This window comes from Zootoca vivipara, chromosome 12 (genome assembly GCF_963506605.1).
Source record: "Zootoca vivipara chromosome 12, rZooViv1.1, whole genome shotgun sequence".
Lineage (NCBI taxonomy): Eukaryota > Metazoa > Chordata > Lepidosauria > Squamata > Lacertidae > Zootoca > Zootoca vivipara.
Genome location: NC_083287.1, coordinates 26,955,039 through 26,975,017, shown reverse-complemented (window position 1 = coordinate 26,975,017; position 19,979 = coordinate 26,955,039). Strand labels below are relative to the sequence as shown.

The window sequence follows — 19,979 nt, the reverse complement described above, 5'->3', positions numbered from 1 at the left end:
TTTCTTTCTTTCTTTCTTTCTTTCTTTCTTTCTTTCTTTCTTTCTTTCTTAGAACATTATGAAGCAAAATGCTGGCACCATTCAAAGCAATTACTTTGTGAATCCCACTCCATTTTGGAGAAGATCCAAGACCAGCTTCAGAATACCTCCAAAGTCCCTTCCCCAAACAACGAAGAAGGGACTTTTTAGTTTATTTTGAAGCTGTTTTGGGGGTCTTCCTTGGTTCATTTGTCACCCTAGAATTTTCTCTCTAGATATGGAGACTGGGGAAGGGACTGCCTGGCTTCGTTTTGAAGCTGTGTTTTCCTCTTTCCTGACAGAGAAGTGATGGTTTCCCAGAGAAAACAATTGGGAAATCTGGAATATTACTGTGGGTGTGAGTGGGCAGCAACTTGTCTACCAAAAGGCCAAAGGTGGTCTCAATGGCAGGTGTTCATATTTTTTCATGTGTTTAATTTTGTGGTTATAATTTATTATTTATACCCCGCCCATCTGGCTGGGTTTCCTCAGCCACTCTGGGCAGCTTCCAACAAAATATTAAACATACATTAAAACATCAGTCATTAAAAACTTCCCTAAACAGGGTTGCCTTCAGATGTCTTCTAAAAGTCAGATAGTTGTTTATTTCCATGACATCTGATGGGAGGGTGTTCCACAGGACTGGTGCCACTGCTGAGAAGGCCCTCTGCCTGGTTCCCTGCAACCTCACTTCTTGCAGTGAGGGAACTGCCAGAAGGCCCTTGGCGCTGGATCTCCGGGCTGAATGATGGGAGTGGAGACGTTTCTTCAGGTTAGAGGCAGGAGTGCAACATGTTCAGAAAGTTATGGCAGAAAGATCAACACAGAGTGGGGAAATACAGCATATGCATTCAGGCTTCATTATTTGAAAGGAGAGTTGGGGTGAGCTTTATTTTGGGTGGTTTTTTTTTAAAAAAGCGGTAGCTCATTCAGTGGAAGGATAGGCTAGAACAGGGTTGGGGGACCTTTTCCAACCACAGCGCCACATTCCACCCAAGACAGCCTTCTGGGGACCACATTCAACTAACAGGTAGGCAATAGCGGGCAGTAGATCTGCAACATGCTTTTGCACATAGGCTACATGTTGCTCAGAACAATCTATACACAGATTCCCCTCCCCATTGAGGCAAGTAATGAGACTTTATGACTGTTCAAGGATGTTTTCCAGTCTGGCAGAGGCACTTGGGGTTGCGAAGCAGAGTCCGGAAACACTGGGACCTGAGAAGAGTCTCGGGGGCCAAGTAGAGAGGCCTGGAGGGATGTATTCGGCCCCCGAGTTACTCACCTCAGGGCTACAATTCTTCCCTGTCTTGGCATACTGGCTTTCTACAGGCCTCAGTCATACAGCTCCTCCTATATTCTGTTTTTAAATATATACTGTATATATATTTCTTGATACTTATTCAAAGAGATACAAAAATAAACAAAGTATCCTTTTATAATATACTGAGATAAAACAGCTACTTAGTCTATAAGAGAACAAAGCAAGAAGGAAGAAAAGGCACGGAAAGGAGAAGCCTAAAAAAGAGAAAGCGTGGGAAAAAAGAAAAAAATAAAGATGAAGAAAATAAAAGAACTTATAGTTCTCTGCATTGCAGCTGTATGTGCTATTCATTCCTCAAAATCCAACCATTCTATCCAGGGCCGGCCCTACGGCCAGGCTGGGTGGCGCCGGGAGTCATGGCGCCGGCCCGCAGCAGCGCCCTCGGCAGCAGTGCTGCGCGCTGAGCCCGTCTGTCCGTCGCGCAGCAGCGCTCGCCCACCCGTCACGCTGGGAAACGGGGCGGGGGGGCGGGGCGCCAGAGGGATCTGTCGCACCACAGCGCCAGGGCGCCAGAGGTGCTTAAGACGGCCCTGATTCTATCCTCTATAAACCAGTATTTTTTCAATCTTCAAATCCAGATATTACAAGATCATTTTCTCTTTCATACAAAAAGTCCATAAGAAATGTCCAATCCTTAACACCTCCTACATTCTGAAGTGATACTGTCATTGAAGGATATTACCACCACTGTATTGTCACATGGTGGTTTTTTTGTTTGTTTTTTCTGAATGGGAAGAGCAGCCCTATACACCAGTTTTAGATATCTTGGCTGTCAGTCATACTTGGGCAGCATAGTTAACTTCCTGTGTTCCCTTCTGTTCTTGTACTGTGGCAATTTATTTCTCTATCCATCTGCAGCAAGGATGAGAGACAAATTCCATATATGCCCTGGCAGCATTTGATGGGGATTTCACAAGAAGCTGCTTCTCTTCCATCTAACCCAGATGTATCCTTTCATGCTGTCAACACTTTCCTTTTTCCAAACTTGAGTGATGCACCTACACTTGTTTTCCCACTTACAAATTTAGTTCGTGTCTAACTTTGGATGTTCTTTCACTTTGTTGCACAATGAAGTAACAGCTGGGTCTGTATCCTTCAAAGCATCTCTCTATCTCTGACTGCATACACGCCTAAAGCACACACCCCTCAAGAATCTTGGGAATTGTAGTTTCCACTCAACAGAGCTGCAATTCCCAGAATGCTTAACAACCTGCAGTTTGACAGACCGCTGTTCTTCCTAGGCTGAGAGGGGAAATGGCGGAAACAGGTTATTTACTGGGATAGAGTGACTTTGCAGCTATTGTCAAAGTTGCAAAAACAATGAAGCATGGGGCTGAGTGAGGGAGAAATTTATGGAAAAACAATGGGATATCAGCTCCGCTCAAGGCATGATGGATAATAGCAACAACTGGGAAAAGATAGACATAACACTTTTCAAGGACGGAAAAAAACATCACGGACAGAATAAATGTCACACACAGGAAGAACAAGGATATACTTTGAGATCCTCGCTTGTAGTTCTATAAAACATTTAATGTGTCAACACGAATAGAAGTTTTAAATATTGGAGTTGTTGTATAAGGGATTATTATTATGACTGGGATGTAATTGAAATCAATAATATTTTGGAATGCAGAAATAAAGAAAAGCATCAATTATAGCACAGCCCCCCCACTAAATTATATAATTTGGTATTTGAATGATTGATAATAGTAATTTTTATTTTAAATAGGTATTGTTATAATGAGGCTACCATTGGATTATAATTAAACATTAATAAAAAGTATTATAAAATAATAATCTACAGTTCCCAGGATTCTTTGGGGTAATAAAATGTTCTTTAAATGCATTTTGTGTACGCAGCGCCCACTTTTTGTAGTCGCTCCCCAGTTGGCCATGGAATAAGCTTTTAAGAAGCCAATTTGTTGCAATATTGTTGGACTCTGCAGACTTTCTCTTGTGTTGTAAAACCTGCATCTGAGCTGGAATGAGGGTGCTGCGCTGATCACTGCCCAATCTCCATCTCAAGTAACCTGTAGTCGGCAAAGTTCTGAAACAGAGAGCTTAATAATTAGGATTCTATATTATAGGGTGAGTCACACTGAGTAGAGAAGGCTCCCCACTTCAGAACTTTGCTTTTCATGAGTTGGTGGTGATGGTGATGTGGGATTGGAGCTTCACACATTCATCTCTGCTAACATGTAGGTTTTACAGCGCATAACAAGAGGACACACATAATCCTTTTGTTCCACAGCAAGAGGCTGGGTGCCGAATAATGACTAATCAAGGCCGTGCGCTTTTGCTTTATAATGTAAGAGCATTTCTCTCTCAAAGAGGAAGCATGATGGCAAAATGTTTGTTTCTGTGCCCTGCTCTGAAGATGCTTCTCCAGGGCGATCCGCCGCTCCCATGGGCTGGCATGCGGACAGCAAGTTTACGTGTGCTACTGGCTCTAGCACTGCCGGCTCTGCATTTTTGATGGCATCAAATCAATCAGTGTACAATGAGAGTGAAGATCAATGCCATGCCTTTTGGTATAGGCCCTGCCTGCACTGCAGGCTCTATGGCAGCACAAAGCAGAGAGGATAATTTCCCAATGCCCTGCCATCCCAGGCTAGGGGTATCAGAGAATTCTGATAAAAATGGAAGAACAAGTGGGAATTTGCTGCCGTCTGCATGTTCAGGGAAGTTTTTAATGGTTTGTGTTTTATTCTGTTTTTAATATTTTGTTAGGAGCCGCCCAGAGTGGCTGGGGCAACCCAGTCAGATGGGAGGATGATGATGATGATGATGATGATGGGAATGGAAATCAGTCAACCAAATGTGACTGGTATTTGTTTACATCATTGTTTTTTTTACAATTAATGGACGCTTTTAACATTGTTCAACATTTCCTTTACATTGAAATGAATGTAAGTTATGTAAATAGTTGTTGGAACTTATATTAAATAGGTGTTTTTTTTTACAATTAATGGACGCTTTTTACATTGTTCTGACATTTCCTTTACATTGAAATGAATGTAAGCTATGTAAATAGTTGTTGGAACTAATATTAAATAGTAGAATGAATAACGTAGTATTTGTTGGAAACCAAACTGTGGCAGAACGGAAACGGCACAGACGGTGATGAATACATGTCAGAATGGAAATCTTACATCCGTAGTCCAGGCTGAGATGTCAGTCATCCCTGCATGGCCCTCTGTTATCCTGCTGCCATTTCTGCTTTATTACTTCCACTGCTCATGGAGCAGCTACCATGAACAATCCGATCATTTGAGATGGTTAGGCTTTCAACTCTGTTCACTGCATGTCCTCACCATATATTGTGTTCATATGGTATGTTAACACCTCTTTGCATGGGAGTTTTAGATGAGGCTAACTCATTGAAAACTTCCATAGTTCTAGTTACAGGTAGGTAGCCGTGTTGGTCTGAGTCGAAGCAAAATAAAAAAAATCCTTCAGTAGCACCTTAAAGACCAACTAAGTTTTTATTTTTGTATGAGCTTTCGTGTGCATGCACACTTCTTCAGATACCTGAAAGCTCATACCAAAAGCCAAGATATCAAAGTACCATTCTTATTGGCCTCCAGTTCTGTTACACAACTCTGTAAGGCAGTTAGAGTCTACTGGACTCTGCTTTTGTTGGACGCAGTTTTGATTCAGTGCCTTCCGCTCCCCCCCCTTTAATCATCCACTTTTCTTCTTCATCCATGCTTTGATTAAGTCATACTCCAGCATGTAAACAGAATTACCCTTCTCTCTTCCCCTCTGTCCATGCCTTGTTTTTTTTTTTAAACGATTGCCACCGTGCTTCCGATTGACATTCAAAAAATGTTGCCTCTTGCACAAAAAACAACCTGTTTGAGGTTGCATGGTCTGACATTTTGGAAGATGTATGCTTTCTGAAAAAAGCAGATAAGGGTTACCATAATTGCAGTTTTGGCTTTCAGAAACTCAAGTCATCGTCTGAAGGAAGTTCAATGTATGATGCAGTGTAGATATAAAATCGCAGAGCAATAGGAATTTGCTGTGCGTGTTCCCTCAGAGGGAAGTCTTTCTGTGTTTAATTGGGCTTTCTTCAAGATGAGTGGGACTAGGGTTTGCAGCCTAATTCAACCATTTTTTGAGAATCTCACATACCTGCTGCCTCCCGAGGTGTTATCCTACATGGGTGACTTTCTAGCTGTGTTTTAGAGAACTCGGGGATTTACTGTATGCTTATCAGAGTTTTTCAGCAAGCAGATTATTAAATGTGGACAAGCTGCCTGAAGAACAGCTTAGTGGTGGGCAACATTCCCCTGCAATGTGATGATATCAGTGCGTACCATCCACTCACCTGGACCAGCAACTGAGTAAACACCTGGAAGCATGTATTGCAATTGTTTGCAACATGCAGAGGGGGCCGAGGAGATGCTGAAGAGCTCCATGGCAGTCAAGAGTAGGAAATACTCTTTAAAGTAAAAGGTTAGAAAATCATAGTTTTGCATCATTCCCCTGCCCTTTCACCTAGACTAGTAGCCATTGTGATTCCTTGTCAGCCATGTGTTGGGTGATCAGAAGTATGCAAAGCCTTAAGGCAATGCTGTTGATTTCATTGCCGTCCTCCTCCCAAGCCTCACAGCTGCTTAGATATTTTAAGACTGGGCTAAAGACTGCTCCCTGGGGGTGTATTTACACCTGCTTTTAACCTGCCTTTCCTCCCAGCAGCTTGGGCTAGGTTGAGGTGTGTTGTTTCTCCCCAGTCCGCTTCACATAATTCCTACAATATCTGAAAGGGATTATTGTTCGAAGCCCAAGGTCACGCAGCAAGTTTCATGGCTGAGTGAGGATTCAGACCTGGATCTGCCCAGTTTTAAGTCCATGACACACAAATTCATCTGTAACTGTGGCTTTGTGAGGTCTAGTTGTGTGGGGGCCCAGGATGTGGCCTGTAAAGAGACACAGGGCCACCATCTAGTTGCTGCTAAGTAGGCCTGGTCATCTCCCGGATGGGTAACTGCCTGGGAAGGAACCACTTCTATACCACCTTGAGGTCCATGGTGGCAGAAAGGTGGGGTATAAATGTAAGGAAATAAACAAATGCACTTCCCTAGGGCAGGGGTGGGGAACTGGGGGTGAATGTGGCTCTCCAATCCTCTCTATATGGCCCTCAGGACTTTTCCCAGGTCACACCCACTCCTGGCTCCTGCTTTGCACCATTCCTGAGTGTTTATGCTTGGCTGGAATGCGTCACTGGACACTGATGCTCCTTGCTTCCTTAGACAAAGGATATAAAATGGTTTGCGTAGAAACCAGCCTACTCTGCAAAGGTAATAATTGCATCTATTGCTCTACCCAATTTTGTCTTTAGCCCTACTGATGTGTGGCCCTCAGAAAGTTACCCAGAAGGGCATGTGGCCCTCAGGCTGAGAAGGTTTCCCCACCCTTACCCTAGGGGAGCTCTTCCGCCCCCCTCTTTTACACTTCTAAAATATTAACTGGGTAGACTATTCTAACTAGAAATGAGAGGTTTTCTCATTCTATCCTGCCACAATTGGTGCCATGGGTCTCTCTGGTTTGTTGTTTGGGCTGCTGTTTTCCATTGTTTGCCACGTTCTTTACATGCAGACCTGCAGAGTCTGACCTGATGCGCCTGAAATGTGTCTGACTAGCAGTTGCTGCCTTTTGCCCTTTCCTTTGCTCTTTCTCCCTCTCGTGCGTATTCCTTGACCCCGGGCTTTAACAACCACCTTATAAAGCCCCGACCAAAGCAGATTAGAGTGTGATGCATTTTAAAGCTAAATATAGAAACAAGATCCTGTTCTGGTACTAATAACCTCTGGGGTGACACTCCTGTACGTAATTTGTCAAATCCGCTGCAAGTGGTGAGTTTGCTTTTCTCCTCTCGGTTTTTGCTTAGATTTGGCACTCGCCCCTCCCCCGTTACCTCAGTGTTTTTAAAGGGCTTATTTGTGCATTGGAGGCTGGGTTATTGGGGGGGGGAGAGAGCTGCTTCTGTTCCACCCATATCACCTCAGAAAGAAAAACGTGCATTAATAGAAGCAGTTATGGTGACCAGAGGTCTGCGCAACAGTTAGAAGGCCCTGAGCCCTGTGGAAAAAGGCTAGCAGACTTCATTAGCCTTGTTGCCTCAGTCTGAAAAAGACTTCCCTTGGTCCCAGTGGGGAAGGGAGATCCACCTTGCATATTTTTAGATCTCTGTTGCTGCAGAGTCGGGTGTCTGTTGTGTTTATTCAGTGGCTGCTCTTGGTGCCAGCTTCTTGTGTTTATTTTGAGAGGCGCCGACCATCGTTAATGCAGTATTATTTATTTATTTATTTCATAGACTCGCGGAGTTGGACAGGGCCAGGAGGACCACCTAGTTCAACCCCTGCACTCTTTTTCCCAAATGTGAGGCTCAGACTCACAGCCCTGGGATTAAGAGTCTCGTGCTCCACCAGCTGAGCTATCTATTAGCCTGTTTTGTCAGGTTTGAACTCCTTCAGGTCTGCTGTGTCAATAACGTGCTGTTTCCAAGAAAGAGAGGAGATGGTTTCAGAGGGCAGGCAAATAAAAACTTGACCCTTGCTCAAATGGGTGTGATTCAGTGTGTTGTTGGTTTTGATGCAGCCGTTTCACCTTGTGTGGAACTGCTCTTGCTGTTTGCTAACCCCCCAAACCATTAACACCCTAAAAAATATAGCAGCCAGGGAGTTTATCCTAAGAATCAGATTGAAGCAGGAGAGAGTCAGAGGGACTCTGACACTTTGCTAATGTGTTCTGGTCTGTTTATTCCCCACACTAAGTTTTCTTCTGGACAACTCTTGCTGAATTGAGGGCTTAAACATGCCTGGGAAGTCTAATCTCTGTCTTGGGACTCTTTCTTCTGAGACCCTATCTGCAGTATACATTTAAAGCAGTATCATTCCAGTATCATAAATGGTCATGGCCTCCTCTGAAGCATCCTGGGAGCTAGTGGCTTGCTCTGGAAAATTCACCTTGGAAAAATGGTGATGTTGGAACATAGAAGTGGATTCCTGGTAGCAGAGGTCAGGATTGAGAAGGGGCTGTTCTGATCTTCAGGAAACACTAGGAATGTGATAGATTCAATAACCGGGATGAGTAAATAAGAGGCGAAATCTTTTGGAAGATAAGGAGAAGTTGTTTCGGTGCAAGGTAAGGATGTAAGAGTCACAAGAGAAGGAGGAAGTTAAGAGGTCACCAGGGAGTTGATTGAGAGAGTGGGAAACTGGAGCTAACTGGGATTTGGGGTGGTACAGCAGAAAAGATTAGGCTACATTGAATGGAATGTATGGAGTTTATATGGCTACCCGCAAAAATTAATAGCATCAAGTGGTAATTGCTTGGCATGCAAGTTGCATCAAGTGTGGCTTTTATGGGTTCCCAAATCAGGACCTATCAATGTCACCAGTAATTTGTCCTTCACTTGTCTCTGGGGTGGGGAACTTGCAGCCCTTCGGGTGTTGCTGGACTACAACTCCAATCATCCCTGACCATGGCCATTCTGGCTGGGACTGATGGGAGTGAGAGTTCGACAATATCTTGGGGTTCCTATCCTATATAGTTCATATTTTGCTAAGGTTTTGATATCCTTTTGATCTGAAATATCTCCATGAAAACTGTACATCTGTAACATTCTACACTTGTATTCCAGAAATTTTATGAATAAGCATCAGAAGCCGGTGCTAACAGGCCAACGGTTCAAAACTAGGAAGAGGGGTAGGTTTGATCATTTTGTTTTGTGAACGTTATATGCAGTTTATTGAAGACTTTTCACAGTGCTGCCTGCTGTGTTTTGTTTCCTCTGCTTATCAAATCAGAATTTAACATTAAAGAGTAGAGGGACTGAATCAGTTGACTTGTTGGTATACATTGAGCTCCCTGTGAACAAAAGTGTAATAATTATTCACCGTACTAGAAGACTTTTCTCTAGCACAGGCTTTCCTCAAACTCGGCCTTCCAGATGTTTTTGGCCTACAACTCCCATGATCCCCAGCTAGCAGGACCAGTGGTCAGGGATGATGGGAATTGTAGTTTCAAAACATTTGGAAGGCTGAATTTGAGGAAGCCTGCTCTAGCAGTATTCATGTCACCTATATTGTCTTAATAGAAACCTTGTTCTTTAAGAACTCAACATCAAACCATGACTAATAACCCTGGTTTGTTTTAATAAAGCAGCTTTAATGCTAGCCACAGTTCCAGATTTGGAGATAACAGCAAGCCATGGTTAGTTGAAAATGGAAGTCATTGTGCCCCATTGCTGAACTTCCTCTTGAGAGGATGACCTTAAATGCAATTAAGAAAAGGTGATTGGGAAGAAGAAAAATCAACAAGAAAGAAAATATTTCACGTGCAGCTTTATATTGTATAATTTCTGTAACCTAGTGAGTAGCATGTTACGATGCATGTGCAAAGTGGGAAGAGAACAATTTAGCAAAGGTTGTTTGAGCCACCTGTAGAACAGAATGCTTGAATATGACTGAGAAATGGAGACTGGTATTCAGCTTCCACAAAAGGATTTGACGCTGGCTCTCTGTTTTAGATGAAAAAGAGAAATTTGAACCGACCGTCTTCCGGGATACAATTGTCCAAGGTCTCAATGAAGCTGGTGATGACCTGGAAGCTGTAGCCAAGTTTCTGGATACTACAGGCTCAAGGCTAGATTATCGCCGCTATGCTGACACTCTGTTTGACATCTTGATAGCTGGCAGCATGCTAGGTATGTATGTTACACTGAAAACTTTCAACACTTTCAAAGCTGATCCTGGAAATATGCCCTCTTGGTTTTTATCTGTCTGGCAGCTAATGTTCAACAACTGTGGCTCTCCCCTTGGTCTGGATCCTCCTCTTCCTTGTTTTCAGTTTTCTGTGTTTTGTTTTTATGTTTCTCTTACCTTTTTGGTACAATTTGGCAAACTTTGTGGGCTGTGCCCAACTAAGTTCAACTCAAGTAGACCCACTTAAATTAATGGACCAAAGTTAACCATGTGCATTAATTTCAAAGGGTGGTCTTCAACTTAGTTTTATTCAGAGAACACCCATTGAAATTAATGAACATGGCTACATGGAGTCCATTCAATTCAATGGGTCTACTCTGAGTATAACTAGCATTGGATGCAACCCTAAAAATGGTTGAAATAGTGTTAAAGTTAGATGTAGAGCGTATCTAGAATAGCAATGCTGTGCTCTTTTACCTGAAAAAAAATGGCAACAGGGTGGACCCTAATGACTAGAGAAAGTTGGTCAATATATGGGATTGTAAAGTCTACACTGGACTCCTCCAGAGGACCTGTTTATTGAGCATTCATCCTGATTTGCTTGCAGAAAACTTACGTGCATTGAAGCATAGCACAAAGCAGAACTGACTTCCCCTCACATCTGTCAATAGAAAGGGAGGTCAATCCTGCAGGGTTCAGGTGATCAAGAGAGCTCACTGCAGGGAACTCCCTAGCACACCCAAACCCAAACCACTGCTAAAATGATCCTTTCCCCCCTTTGCTTTAACAGGGGGAATATTTTCAAACTGAGCAGGCTTTAAGTTTGGCCCCTTCAGTTTGGCTGCACTTTGAAGTCCCAAAGTTAGGACTCCTGACTTTGACATCATTTGTGCTTTCAGGCGCCGGACAGGTGGGTGGCTCAGCTCGCCAGTCAAATTTGGCTTCTGAGAGCCAAAAAGGTTCCCCATCTGTATTGTTGTACAGTGTCATTGTCAATAGGTGGGGCAGAGAGCATCAGACAGCAGGATTGACACCTCACGGTATGTGATGTTCAAGCCATTCCCATCGCCGGAGGTTTGAGAATTTTTTATGCTGACTCTTATTTCACTTTTTAGGTGCCTCCATGACAAATGTGTGCAGCATGTACATTATGAAGAATGAAAGCTGGCTCTTTATTTCTAACTTCCAAGATATAAGTTTACATTGCTTCTGTCTCTTCAGCTCCTGGAGGGACAAGAATCGATGACAATGACAAGACCAAGATGACCAATCACTGTGTGTTTTCCGCAGACGAAGACCATGATGCCCTCCGACATTATGCTCAGGTTCGACCAACTGGATTTGATGATGAAGCTTTCATGTTGACTTTGTACTATAATATACCAGCTGTTTCTATTGTTCCCTACCAGACCCAGAATATAAAATGGCTGCAGCGTTTGTTACTTCTGGCAGTATTTGGCACTGATGCATTTTGCCAAAATTGAACATCTCTACAGATTATGGCTTTTATTGGAGTAGCAAATTGCTTGAGGCAGTAGGATTGCATAATTATGAAAGTATTTACCTAAAAGCATTTTGTTGTTCTGGAGTAAAGTTATGTGTGATTGGGAAATATCCTGTACCATACTTGCAACAACACATTCTTGTCTTGCTAAATATGGGAAGTATATTTTTATATGTTGTTTCCGTTTTATCACAGATTAATTATGAACACTTTAGGAACAGTTAGGTTCTACTTCTCATGTTAAAGATGGCTGCTTATCTTTATATTTTAGGTCTTCAACAAACTCATCAGGAGATATAAATATTTGGAAAAGGCATTTGAAGATGAAATTAAAAAGGTAATATTGCCAACTTGGAGCGGTGGTGGTTAAAGTCTTCCTGTATTATGTTCAGTCAGTAGCTGTTTTTTTTTTTTAAGCACTAGATGCTAAGGTGTCAGGTGGTGACTTCATATTTAATGGTAGAGTTTGTATTTACACACTTTTTCTAGGTAAGACAAGATGGAAAGCCTGTGTGTGTTTTGGGGTTGTGCATGTGTTGAGGAAATCTCTAAGCAGCAGTCATGCAGAATTACGTGGTGCGGGCCCTTGAACTTGTACATGATAGGATGAAAATTGTATATTTAAGGTATTTTTCTCTTTAAGTTATGCAGCTCTCCTTTCCTAACCTTAACTTTACTGTTAATATTGTGATGAGTAATACTGACTCATGCACTCTCAGGCACAGAAAGCACTTTATGCTCCTTCAAGCAGCTGTCTTTCCTTTCCACCTCCATCCGCTGGGGACTCTTGATTGTTAATGGTGTTTTAGCACGGTTGTGACAAACTGTGCTCTGTTTATTTTAACAGATCAGGCTGGGAGCTTATTTGAGGCTTTGTGTACTGCAGTAATAAGTAAGGTTCTGCATTAAAGGGTGTGCACATACGGTGCCCATTGCATACCACACCTAGGACTCATCTACACTCGTGGTTTTTAATCATACAGCCACATGACATTCTTTTAAATGTGACACCAGAGGGTGCTGCAGAGCTCTCCCCGTCAAATAAGTGGGTGAACCATGTAGAAAAGGAAGCGAAGGAGAAACCAGGTGCCATTACATTTCAGATGATATCAAAAATATCATTCTAAGAACGTTTAAAGAGTATGTATAGATCCAGCCTTAGGCAACCAAGATCATGCCATGATGTGATCCACAGAAGGAAAGGGAAATATGGTCTATCCCAATAACACGTACGTGTGTTCAGTTTGACCAACATTAAGCAAATGGTCTGGATCACAGTGGTCCTTTTGATCATGTGTTTTAGGTCTTGCTCCTCCTGTTACTTCATTGTAGCTCACTCCGTGGTATGAGTTCCGCATCTCTCCCTTTACGTTCAGTAAAGTAGGTTATTGCCTCTGGAAGCTCACAACATAATAAATTAGTTAAGCTATGCTCTGGAAGGTGTACATGTAAAGCTTTTAGCGGGTGTTGGGCTTCTTTCAGTTTGTTTCAAAGGGCTGTAGCTTGCTAGGGGAGCAAATCCTTTGTGTGCAAAAGGTTCAATCACTGGCATTTCCATCTTCTTTCTGAAACCCCGGAGAGCCACTGCCAGTCACTGTAGGCAGTGTGTAGAGTTCATTGACTGTTCCATCAGTGCAAGGATTTCTTCTTACTCAGAGGAACTGTATCCCCCTTTCCTCCATGCACCCACTAAATCTATTCTAGGCAAAGAAATTATAATAACATGGGAAGTTATGTTGGTCCATCTTTTCTGGTATTGTCTACAGTGACCAGCTCTCCAGGATTTGAAGCAGGAGATACTCTCAGCTCTACCTGGAGATGTTGGGGGTTGAACCTTAGACCTTTTACATGGAAAACACATGCCCTGCCCCTGAGCTACAGCTGCAGCCTCTCTCCAAAAGACAAATGAGCTTCCACTCAGGCATTCTAGTTCATTCTTCTTTCATGGAACTTAAGGTGGTGTACATGTGGTTCCAGGGCTGCATCCCATCTAGGCACTGACTCTCCTCCTTCTTTGGCGATCCCTCATAACTGAGTAAGATTATCTTCCATAAACACCGTTTAAACAGTGAGTCCGTAAGTGACTGTGGAGACCAATTCTGGATCCACACGTCTTTCCACAGTGGAGACATCAGTTTCTGGGCAGGAGTTGACCACGGTGAGAGTTTGCCAAACATGCCTTCCTCTTATCTCCTTATTGCCCCGAGTTCATGCTTCTTCAAAGTCCACAACACATTTGGTAAAGGCTGTTCTCCAATTGGAGCATTTGCAGGCCAGTGTTTCCCAATTGTTGGTGTTTATACTACATTTTTTTAAAGATTTGCCTTGAGAGAGTCTTTAAGCCTCTTTTGTTGACCACCGACATTACGCTTTCCATTCTTAGTATAGAGTAGTTGCTTTGGAAGATGATCATCAGGCATCCGCACAACATGACCGGTCCAACGAAGCTGATGTTGAAGAAGCATTGTTTTGACAATGAAATTGGTGATCTTTGCTTCCTCTAGTACACTGACATTAGTTGGCCTGTCTTCCCAAGTGATGTGTAACATGTTTCGGAGACACCGTTGATGACTAGACCCAGACATGCTTTAGCTCTAGCAAGGTGGCAGCCTCATTAACCTTCAGATCATACCCTGTGAGATCCTAGCACTAGAAAGAGTGCTTTGATTAATCAGCTACTCAATACTCCTGCTGCAAAAAAGGAGGAGTTTACGTGCCACACTGGGGCACATCAGGCATGCTGGTTTCCCCTAAAACCATACTCCCTTCATGTAGTACATGTAGTTATACCAGTGATTTTCTACCGGCTCACAAACTGGAGTCCTGTGGGTGGCAGGTCAGTGTTATTCTGAAACTCTCCAGTGTTCTCTGACCTTCCCTACAGAGCTGGAAGCCAAAAGTGTAACAGTGATAGGCAGGGGAGAGTTCTGAATGCAATCAGTGCCTCAAGTTGCTGGCGGTAATAGCAACTTGAAGCTGAACATTGATGGTTTCAAAGTGGGTTAATTAGAATTGGAAATTTTCCCCATAAGCTAATTCAGGCAATGCTTAACAGTTGAATAAAGGACAAATAACACCTTTTGAACAAAGGAAAATGATATCCCATGGCCTGAAGACAGAAACACAGGCCTTGTTTCTGCCGTGCTGCTCATCTTTGTGGCAAGCAGAATGGCATGCTACCTCGCCTCTTTGTCAAATGTGTGTGTGTGTGTGTGTGTGTGTGTGTGTGTGTGTATTTTCCCAGCTTCTGCATTATTTTTATTTATTTTTTGCAACCCCTAAGCAATTATGGAAAGGCACATTAAACAGTTTGATAAATCTGCCACATGCACTTTGCAATCCCGTTCCAAATCATTTTCGTTCATTGTGTTGGTTCCCTTTGAGCCCCTTGGGTTCTGACCAAGTATGGGAAGCACTGGAGGGTGAGGTTTCAGAAAGAGAGGAAGGGGGAAGAAAGAGACTGTGCAACAGAGCCCTCTTGATGAAACAGCCCATCCCCAGATGTGCCTGGATCCACTGATGAGGCAGGAGACCCATGGCCATCATCATTGGCCACACTGGCTGGTGCTGATGAAAGTTGAAATTCAACAACATCTGGAGGGTTGCAGGTTCCCCATTCCTGATCTATAAGAAGATTGTATGCTAGAGGGGGGAAAGCACCTTCATATTTACTGGGAACCTTTTAAAAGTTACCCGCAGCTCATTCCGTATGGAGAAGGGGTTTCTCGCTCTGGGTGCTTTCCATACACTCAGAGATGCTAATATTTGGTTCATCCCTGAGGGGTTCCAGGCCCTTTTCTTCTTCCCTTTGTCCTTCTCACAGCATTCCCTTTCCTAGGCTAAATGGCGCCCATCAGTACTATGTATTTCAAGCCCTTATTCACAGAGAAGCAGAAACTTGTTTTTTTCCCTTGTCCACAATCATCTTATTTTCAAACCTATTTTGTTCAAGGACTAAGCTGACACTCGAGATGTTTGCTTTCAATTTTTCTTTTTAAACTGAACATTCAGGTTTCCAGGCAATTGGCAAAAAGAAAAAGAAAAGCAGCTCATTAGTGATTTTCCTTTCAGCCCAAGCTATTCAGGGCTAGATTTTGTTTGTTTGTTTCTGGTATCTCTTACGAGCTATTCACCCTCGGGTCCCAGAGTAGGTTACGTAAACTAAAAGTGTAATCACAGAATCATGAATGTCAATGAACAAAACCATAAAACAGCAGCTGTAAAGCATAAAGCTGTGAACTGCCCTGAGACCTCCGGGTATAGGGCGGTATATAAATAATAATAATAATAATAATAATAATACCACAAATTACAACTAACACCATTTAAAGGGAGCAGAACTTACAAATTCAAACTTGCAGACCCTCAAGGTGTCTTTCTATTTTCCAGGGACATCCCTGATTTAGAGAAGCCATCCTGGTTTCTGATTTGATCCCGGAATGTCCCTCTTTTCCTTAGAATGTCCTTATTTTCATCTGTGAAATGTTGGAGGGTATGGAGTTATCTGACCCCCGACGAGTCTGAAGGTAATCCTGTATAGGGAAGTCTTTTATTAAAAAAAGTTTAATGATTTATTATGTTTTTATATATGCTGGAAGCTGCTCAGAGTGGCTGGGGCAACACAGTAAGATGTGTGGGGTATACATAGTAAAATTATCATTATGGAATGGAACGTCCCATGCCTTCCAACATTTCTCCAATGAAAAATCAACCCTTCATGGAAGCCCTAATTCCTAGCTATGCAGAGGCTTCTTGTGCATACTTGAGAGAAAGGCACATACCGATAGCAAAAGGGTTGTTTCTTTTTTACTGACATCAATCATAAGTCTGTTTTTAGGCCCCTGGCTCTGACCCAGTGGTAAGCATTTCAGAACCTTAGGCAAAGTTTTGATAAATTATATTTATAGGATTGCCAGTCACATCAATAGATATGTGCAGAAAAAGGCACTCCATGCTGGTGTGTGTTGAAGCGGGATGGCATAATAGTTTCATTGCTTCAAAAACTCCATCTCTTTCTTGTTTTACAGCTCCTGTTGTTCCTTAAAGCCTTTTCTGAAACAGAGCAGACAAAGCTGGCAATGCTCACTGGAATCTTGCTAGCCAACGGGACACTTCCTGCGACCATTTTAACAAGCCTTTTCACTGACAACATTGTCAAAGAAGGTAATTTTCTTTTTTCCTGACCTTCTCTTGGATTAGGTTGGATTTATGGTTTTCCAACACCTGAGGCCATAGAATGCTCTCCCTTGAAAAGCTCTTCCTCCGTGGCCTAATTTTTCGAAATGCCTTGAGATATGAGCGGCTTATTCTGTCATGCATTTAGAAATTAAGATGGTTTTGATATTCAATGTGCAGTGGTACCTCGGTTTAAAAACAGCCCTGTTTACGAACTATTCGGTTTACGAACTCTGCAAAACCAGAAGTAGTGTCCCGGTTTCAGAACTTTACCTCGGTCTAAGAACGGAATCCGAATGGTGGAAGGACACCGGTGGTGGGAGGCCTCATTAGGGAAAGCGTGCCTTGGTTTAAGAACGGACTTCTGGAACGGATTAAGTTCATAAACTAAGGTACCACTGTACTAATTTTTTTGTGTTCAGTAATTATTGCCTTCGTGCGATATTTTTTTTTGGGGGGGGGGTATCCAAATTCTCACCTTGTTCACAACAAACAGATGGCATTTTTTGCACCTTTTGTACATGCAAAAAGAGATGTCTCATCAGCATAGCTGCCAAGTCTCCCGTATTCCCCGGGAAACCCCCGTTTTTCCAGCTGTCCCCAGCCGAAAAAACGGATCCCCCCCGGTTTATTCTGGCGCGGCGGCCATTTTGGAACTGGGCGGAGCATGCTCAGAAGCGACTTTTGATGCTGCTCTGCCCAGTTCCAAAATGGCTGCAGCGCGACTTCTGGTGTGACGGCCATTTTGGAACTGGGCACAGCAGCATCAATAGTCACTTCTGAGCATGCTCCGCCAGTTCCAAAATGGCGGCAGCGCTATTTTCGGTCCGGTCCCTTATTTTTCAGGGAGGAACTTGGCACGTATGCTCATCAGTAGAGGAAAAGTAAGGAAATGGATATTTCAAAGGAGCAGCCTTTAATGCCTTAGCGGCCTAAGGCCCAAACTATAATACAGTATCTGCGTATTTTAATAGCATGCTTAGAATTGGCTACATTACCACCTTTCTTATTAAAAAACAGAGGTGGTTGGGGACACGGGAAACGTAGATCAGGGCTACAGTGGGGGGAGAGGGTTTAACCTTTCCCTGCTTGCTGATTGTCCAAGAAAAATTCATGCTTCTCCCTGAAGATTTTTAGGGGCAAATAGCATCTTTTAAAGGGTGTTTTTGAGCAGAAAAACAGCACTGATGCAGGGTGGAATTCCATTGCCCATGTGCCAAAGTGCCCCTCTGATATGTTATGGGAGGGAGTTTGAAAGGGTAGCTGCAGCCATGCTAATGACTCAGACCTCCTGATGAGATATTATCTGCAGATGGCCATGATCCTGCAGTGATCAGTTGGATATTGCTAGAAAGCTCTGATCTTCGGCCTGTCCTTTTCTCAGTGGAGCCACAACTGAGCTACTCAAATAACCTGCTGGCATACTGATTTGTCCCCACTCGCTTTGAAGACAGGATTGATCTGAATCGAAGCGTCCTGATGCACAAATTAGAAACCTAGCATGACTGTTTGGACACAAGTTTCTGCTCAGTGTGTTTATGATTTCAAAGCTGACGGTAGACTAAAAATCACTTGGCACTGTGGGTTAAACCACAGAGCCTGGGGCTTGCTGATCAGAAGGTCAGCGGTTCGAATCCCTGCGACGGGGTGAGCTCCCGTTGCTCAGTCCCAGCTCCTGCCAACCTAGCAGTTTGAAAGCACGTCAAAGTGCAAGTAGATATATAGGTACTGCTCTAAGCGGGAAGGTAATGGCGTTTCTGTGTGCTGCTCTGGTTCTCCAGAAGTGGCTTTGTCATGCTGCCCACATGACCTGGAAGCTATACGCTGGCTCCCTCAGCTAATAATGCGAGATGAGCACCGCAACCCAGAGTCGGTCACGACTGGACCTAATGGTCAGGGGTCCCTTTACCTTTACCTATCTTCCACTGACTGCTGTGAGCTGTTTATACCTCCTTCCTGCTCCCCAGTGTTTGGGGGTGAATGCATTCATTTCATTGTGGATGTGGGAGGGAATTGGGCTACAACTAAAAATTTCTGGAATCATTAGTCTTGCACCCCGTTCCTAAGCAGGTTGACTTGGAAATTGATTTCTGCATGTGCGCATAGGACCTTAGACTTAATACTGTCTGCAGGTATGATTGCAGTGTGAGGTATTCAGCTAAATGAAAAACCACTTCCAGTTTAAAGAACCAAAATTAAGCATTGCAATCTCAGTATAGCTTTTTGTTGTGCTTCATGCCACTTTTGTATATAGAAAAGATTCAAAGTACGGCATAATAGCGAAGTTCATTTTAGTCATTCTCAACAGATGATATCCATGGTAACTCAACTGCTTGTAGCGACATTTGCCCAAATAAGACAAGCCGTTCTTTCCTTTTCCCTGTTGTGTTCTGGAATAAGAGACATTTGGCCACCCAAATATTTAGGGTTGCCTCCAGATTGTCGGTATTCTGTGGGAGAGATTCAAGCGAAGACCAGAAATGTAGGTATGCGCAATTAAAGCGTTCTGTTGCCCTAGAGGAAGGATTAAACACTTTTGAAAAAGAAACAGGCCTTTTCTTTTTCTAAAAGAGCTTAGGAACGTGAGTGGGGAATGCAAAGATAAGTGATGGATGAATAAATTATTAATGGGAACATATATAAACACCACACAAGCAAACAAGGATGATTTTATGGTGAATGCTCATTGTTGTATAACCTCCCTGCAAAGAATAAAAATAAATGCTCAATAAAGGCCCAACTTAGTCTAACCTTGGTCCAAAATACAGTAGCCAAGTTTGCTGGCTGAGGTTGCATTTAGATCTCATATAACCTCTAGTTTAAAACACCTGTGTGGTTTGCCTGTTCACTTCCTGGCCTAGTTCAAGGTGCTCATGTTAGTGTTTAAATCCCTAAATGACTTGGGCTCCAAATACCTGAAAGACCACACCCTTCACTTCAGACCATCTTGGGCACTAAGATCAATGGAGGGTGCCCGTTTGGTAGTTGCACCACTCTCAGAAGTTTGTGGGGTGGTGGGCTGGCAGAGGGTATTCTCCATGACAGCCCCCAAGCTGTGGAATGTGGAACTCCATCCCCACAGAGGTGCGCCTACATTCTTGTCATGTGTAATGTAGTCCCGTGTAACTATAGAGGTATGGAACCCCTAGGCTGCAGGCTGAATTAGGCCTGGCAGGCCTCCCCATTTGTCCTGAATCAGCTTTTCAACTGAGTTAGACCATTTGTTCCACTTAGCTCAGTA

General features: G+C 43.2%; 1 protein-coding gene across 3 annotated transcripts in view; it reads left to right on the top strand.

Annotated features, from left to right (window-relative positions):
* Positions 1-19,979, top strand: part of BZW2 (basic leucine zipper and W2 domains 2) — a 44,901-nt gene that overhangs the window by 8,198 nt on the left and 16,724 nt on the right. For 2 of the 3 annotated variants that reach the window (XM_035128864.2, XM_060280739.1), the window contains exons 2-6: positions 8,997-9,061; positions 9,885-10,061; positions 11,281-11,384; positions 11,835-11,900; positions 16,591-16,726. In XM_035128864.2, coding sequence (XP_034984755.2) covers positions 8,997-9,061; positions 9,885-10,061; positions 11,281-11,384; positions 11,835-11,900; positions 16,591-16,726 — 548 coding nt within the window. Of the gene's footprint in view, positions 1-8,996; positions 9,062-9,884; positions 10,062-11,280; positions 11,385-11,834; positions 11,901-16,054; positions 16,090-16,590; positions 16,727-19,979 lie in introns of those variants that run through there. The other variant, XM_060280740.1, reaches the window with a different exon arrangement.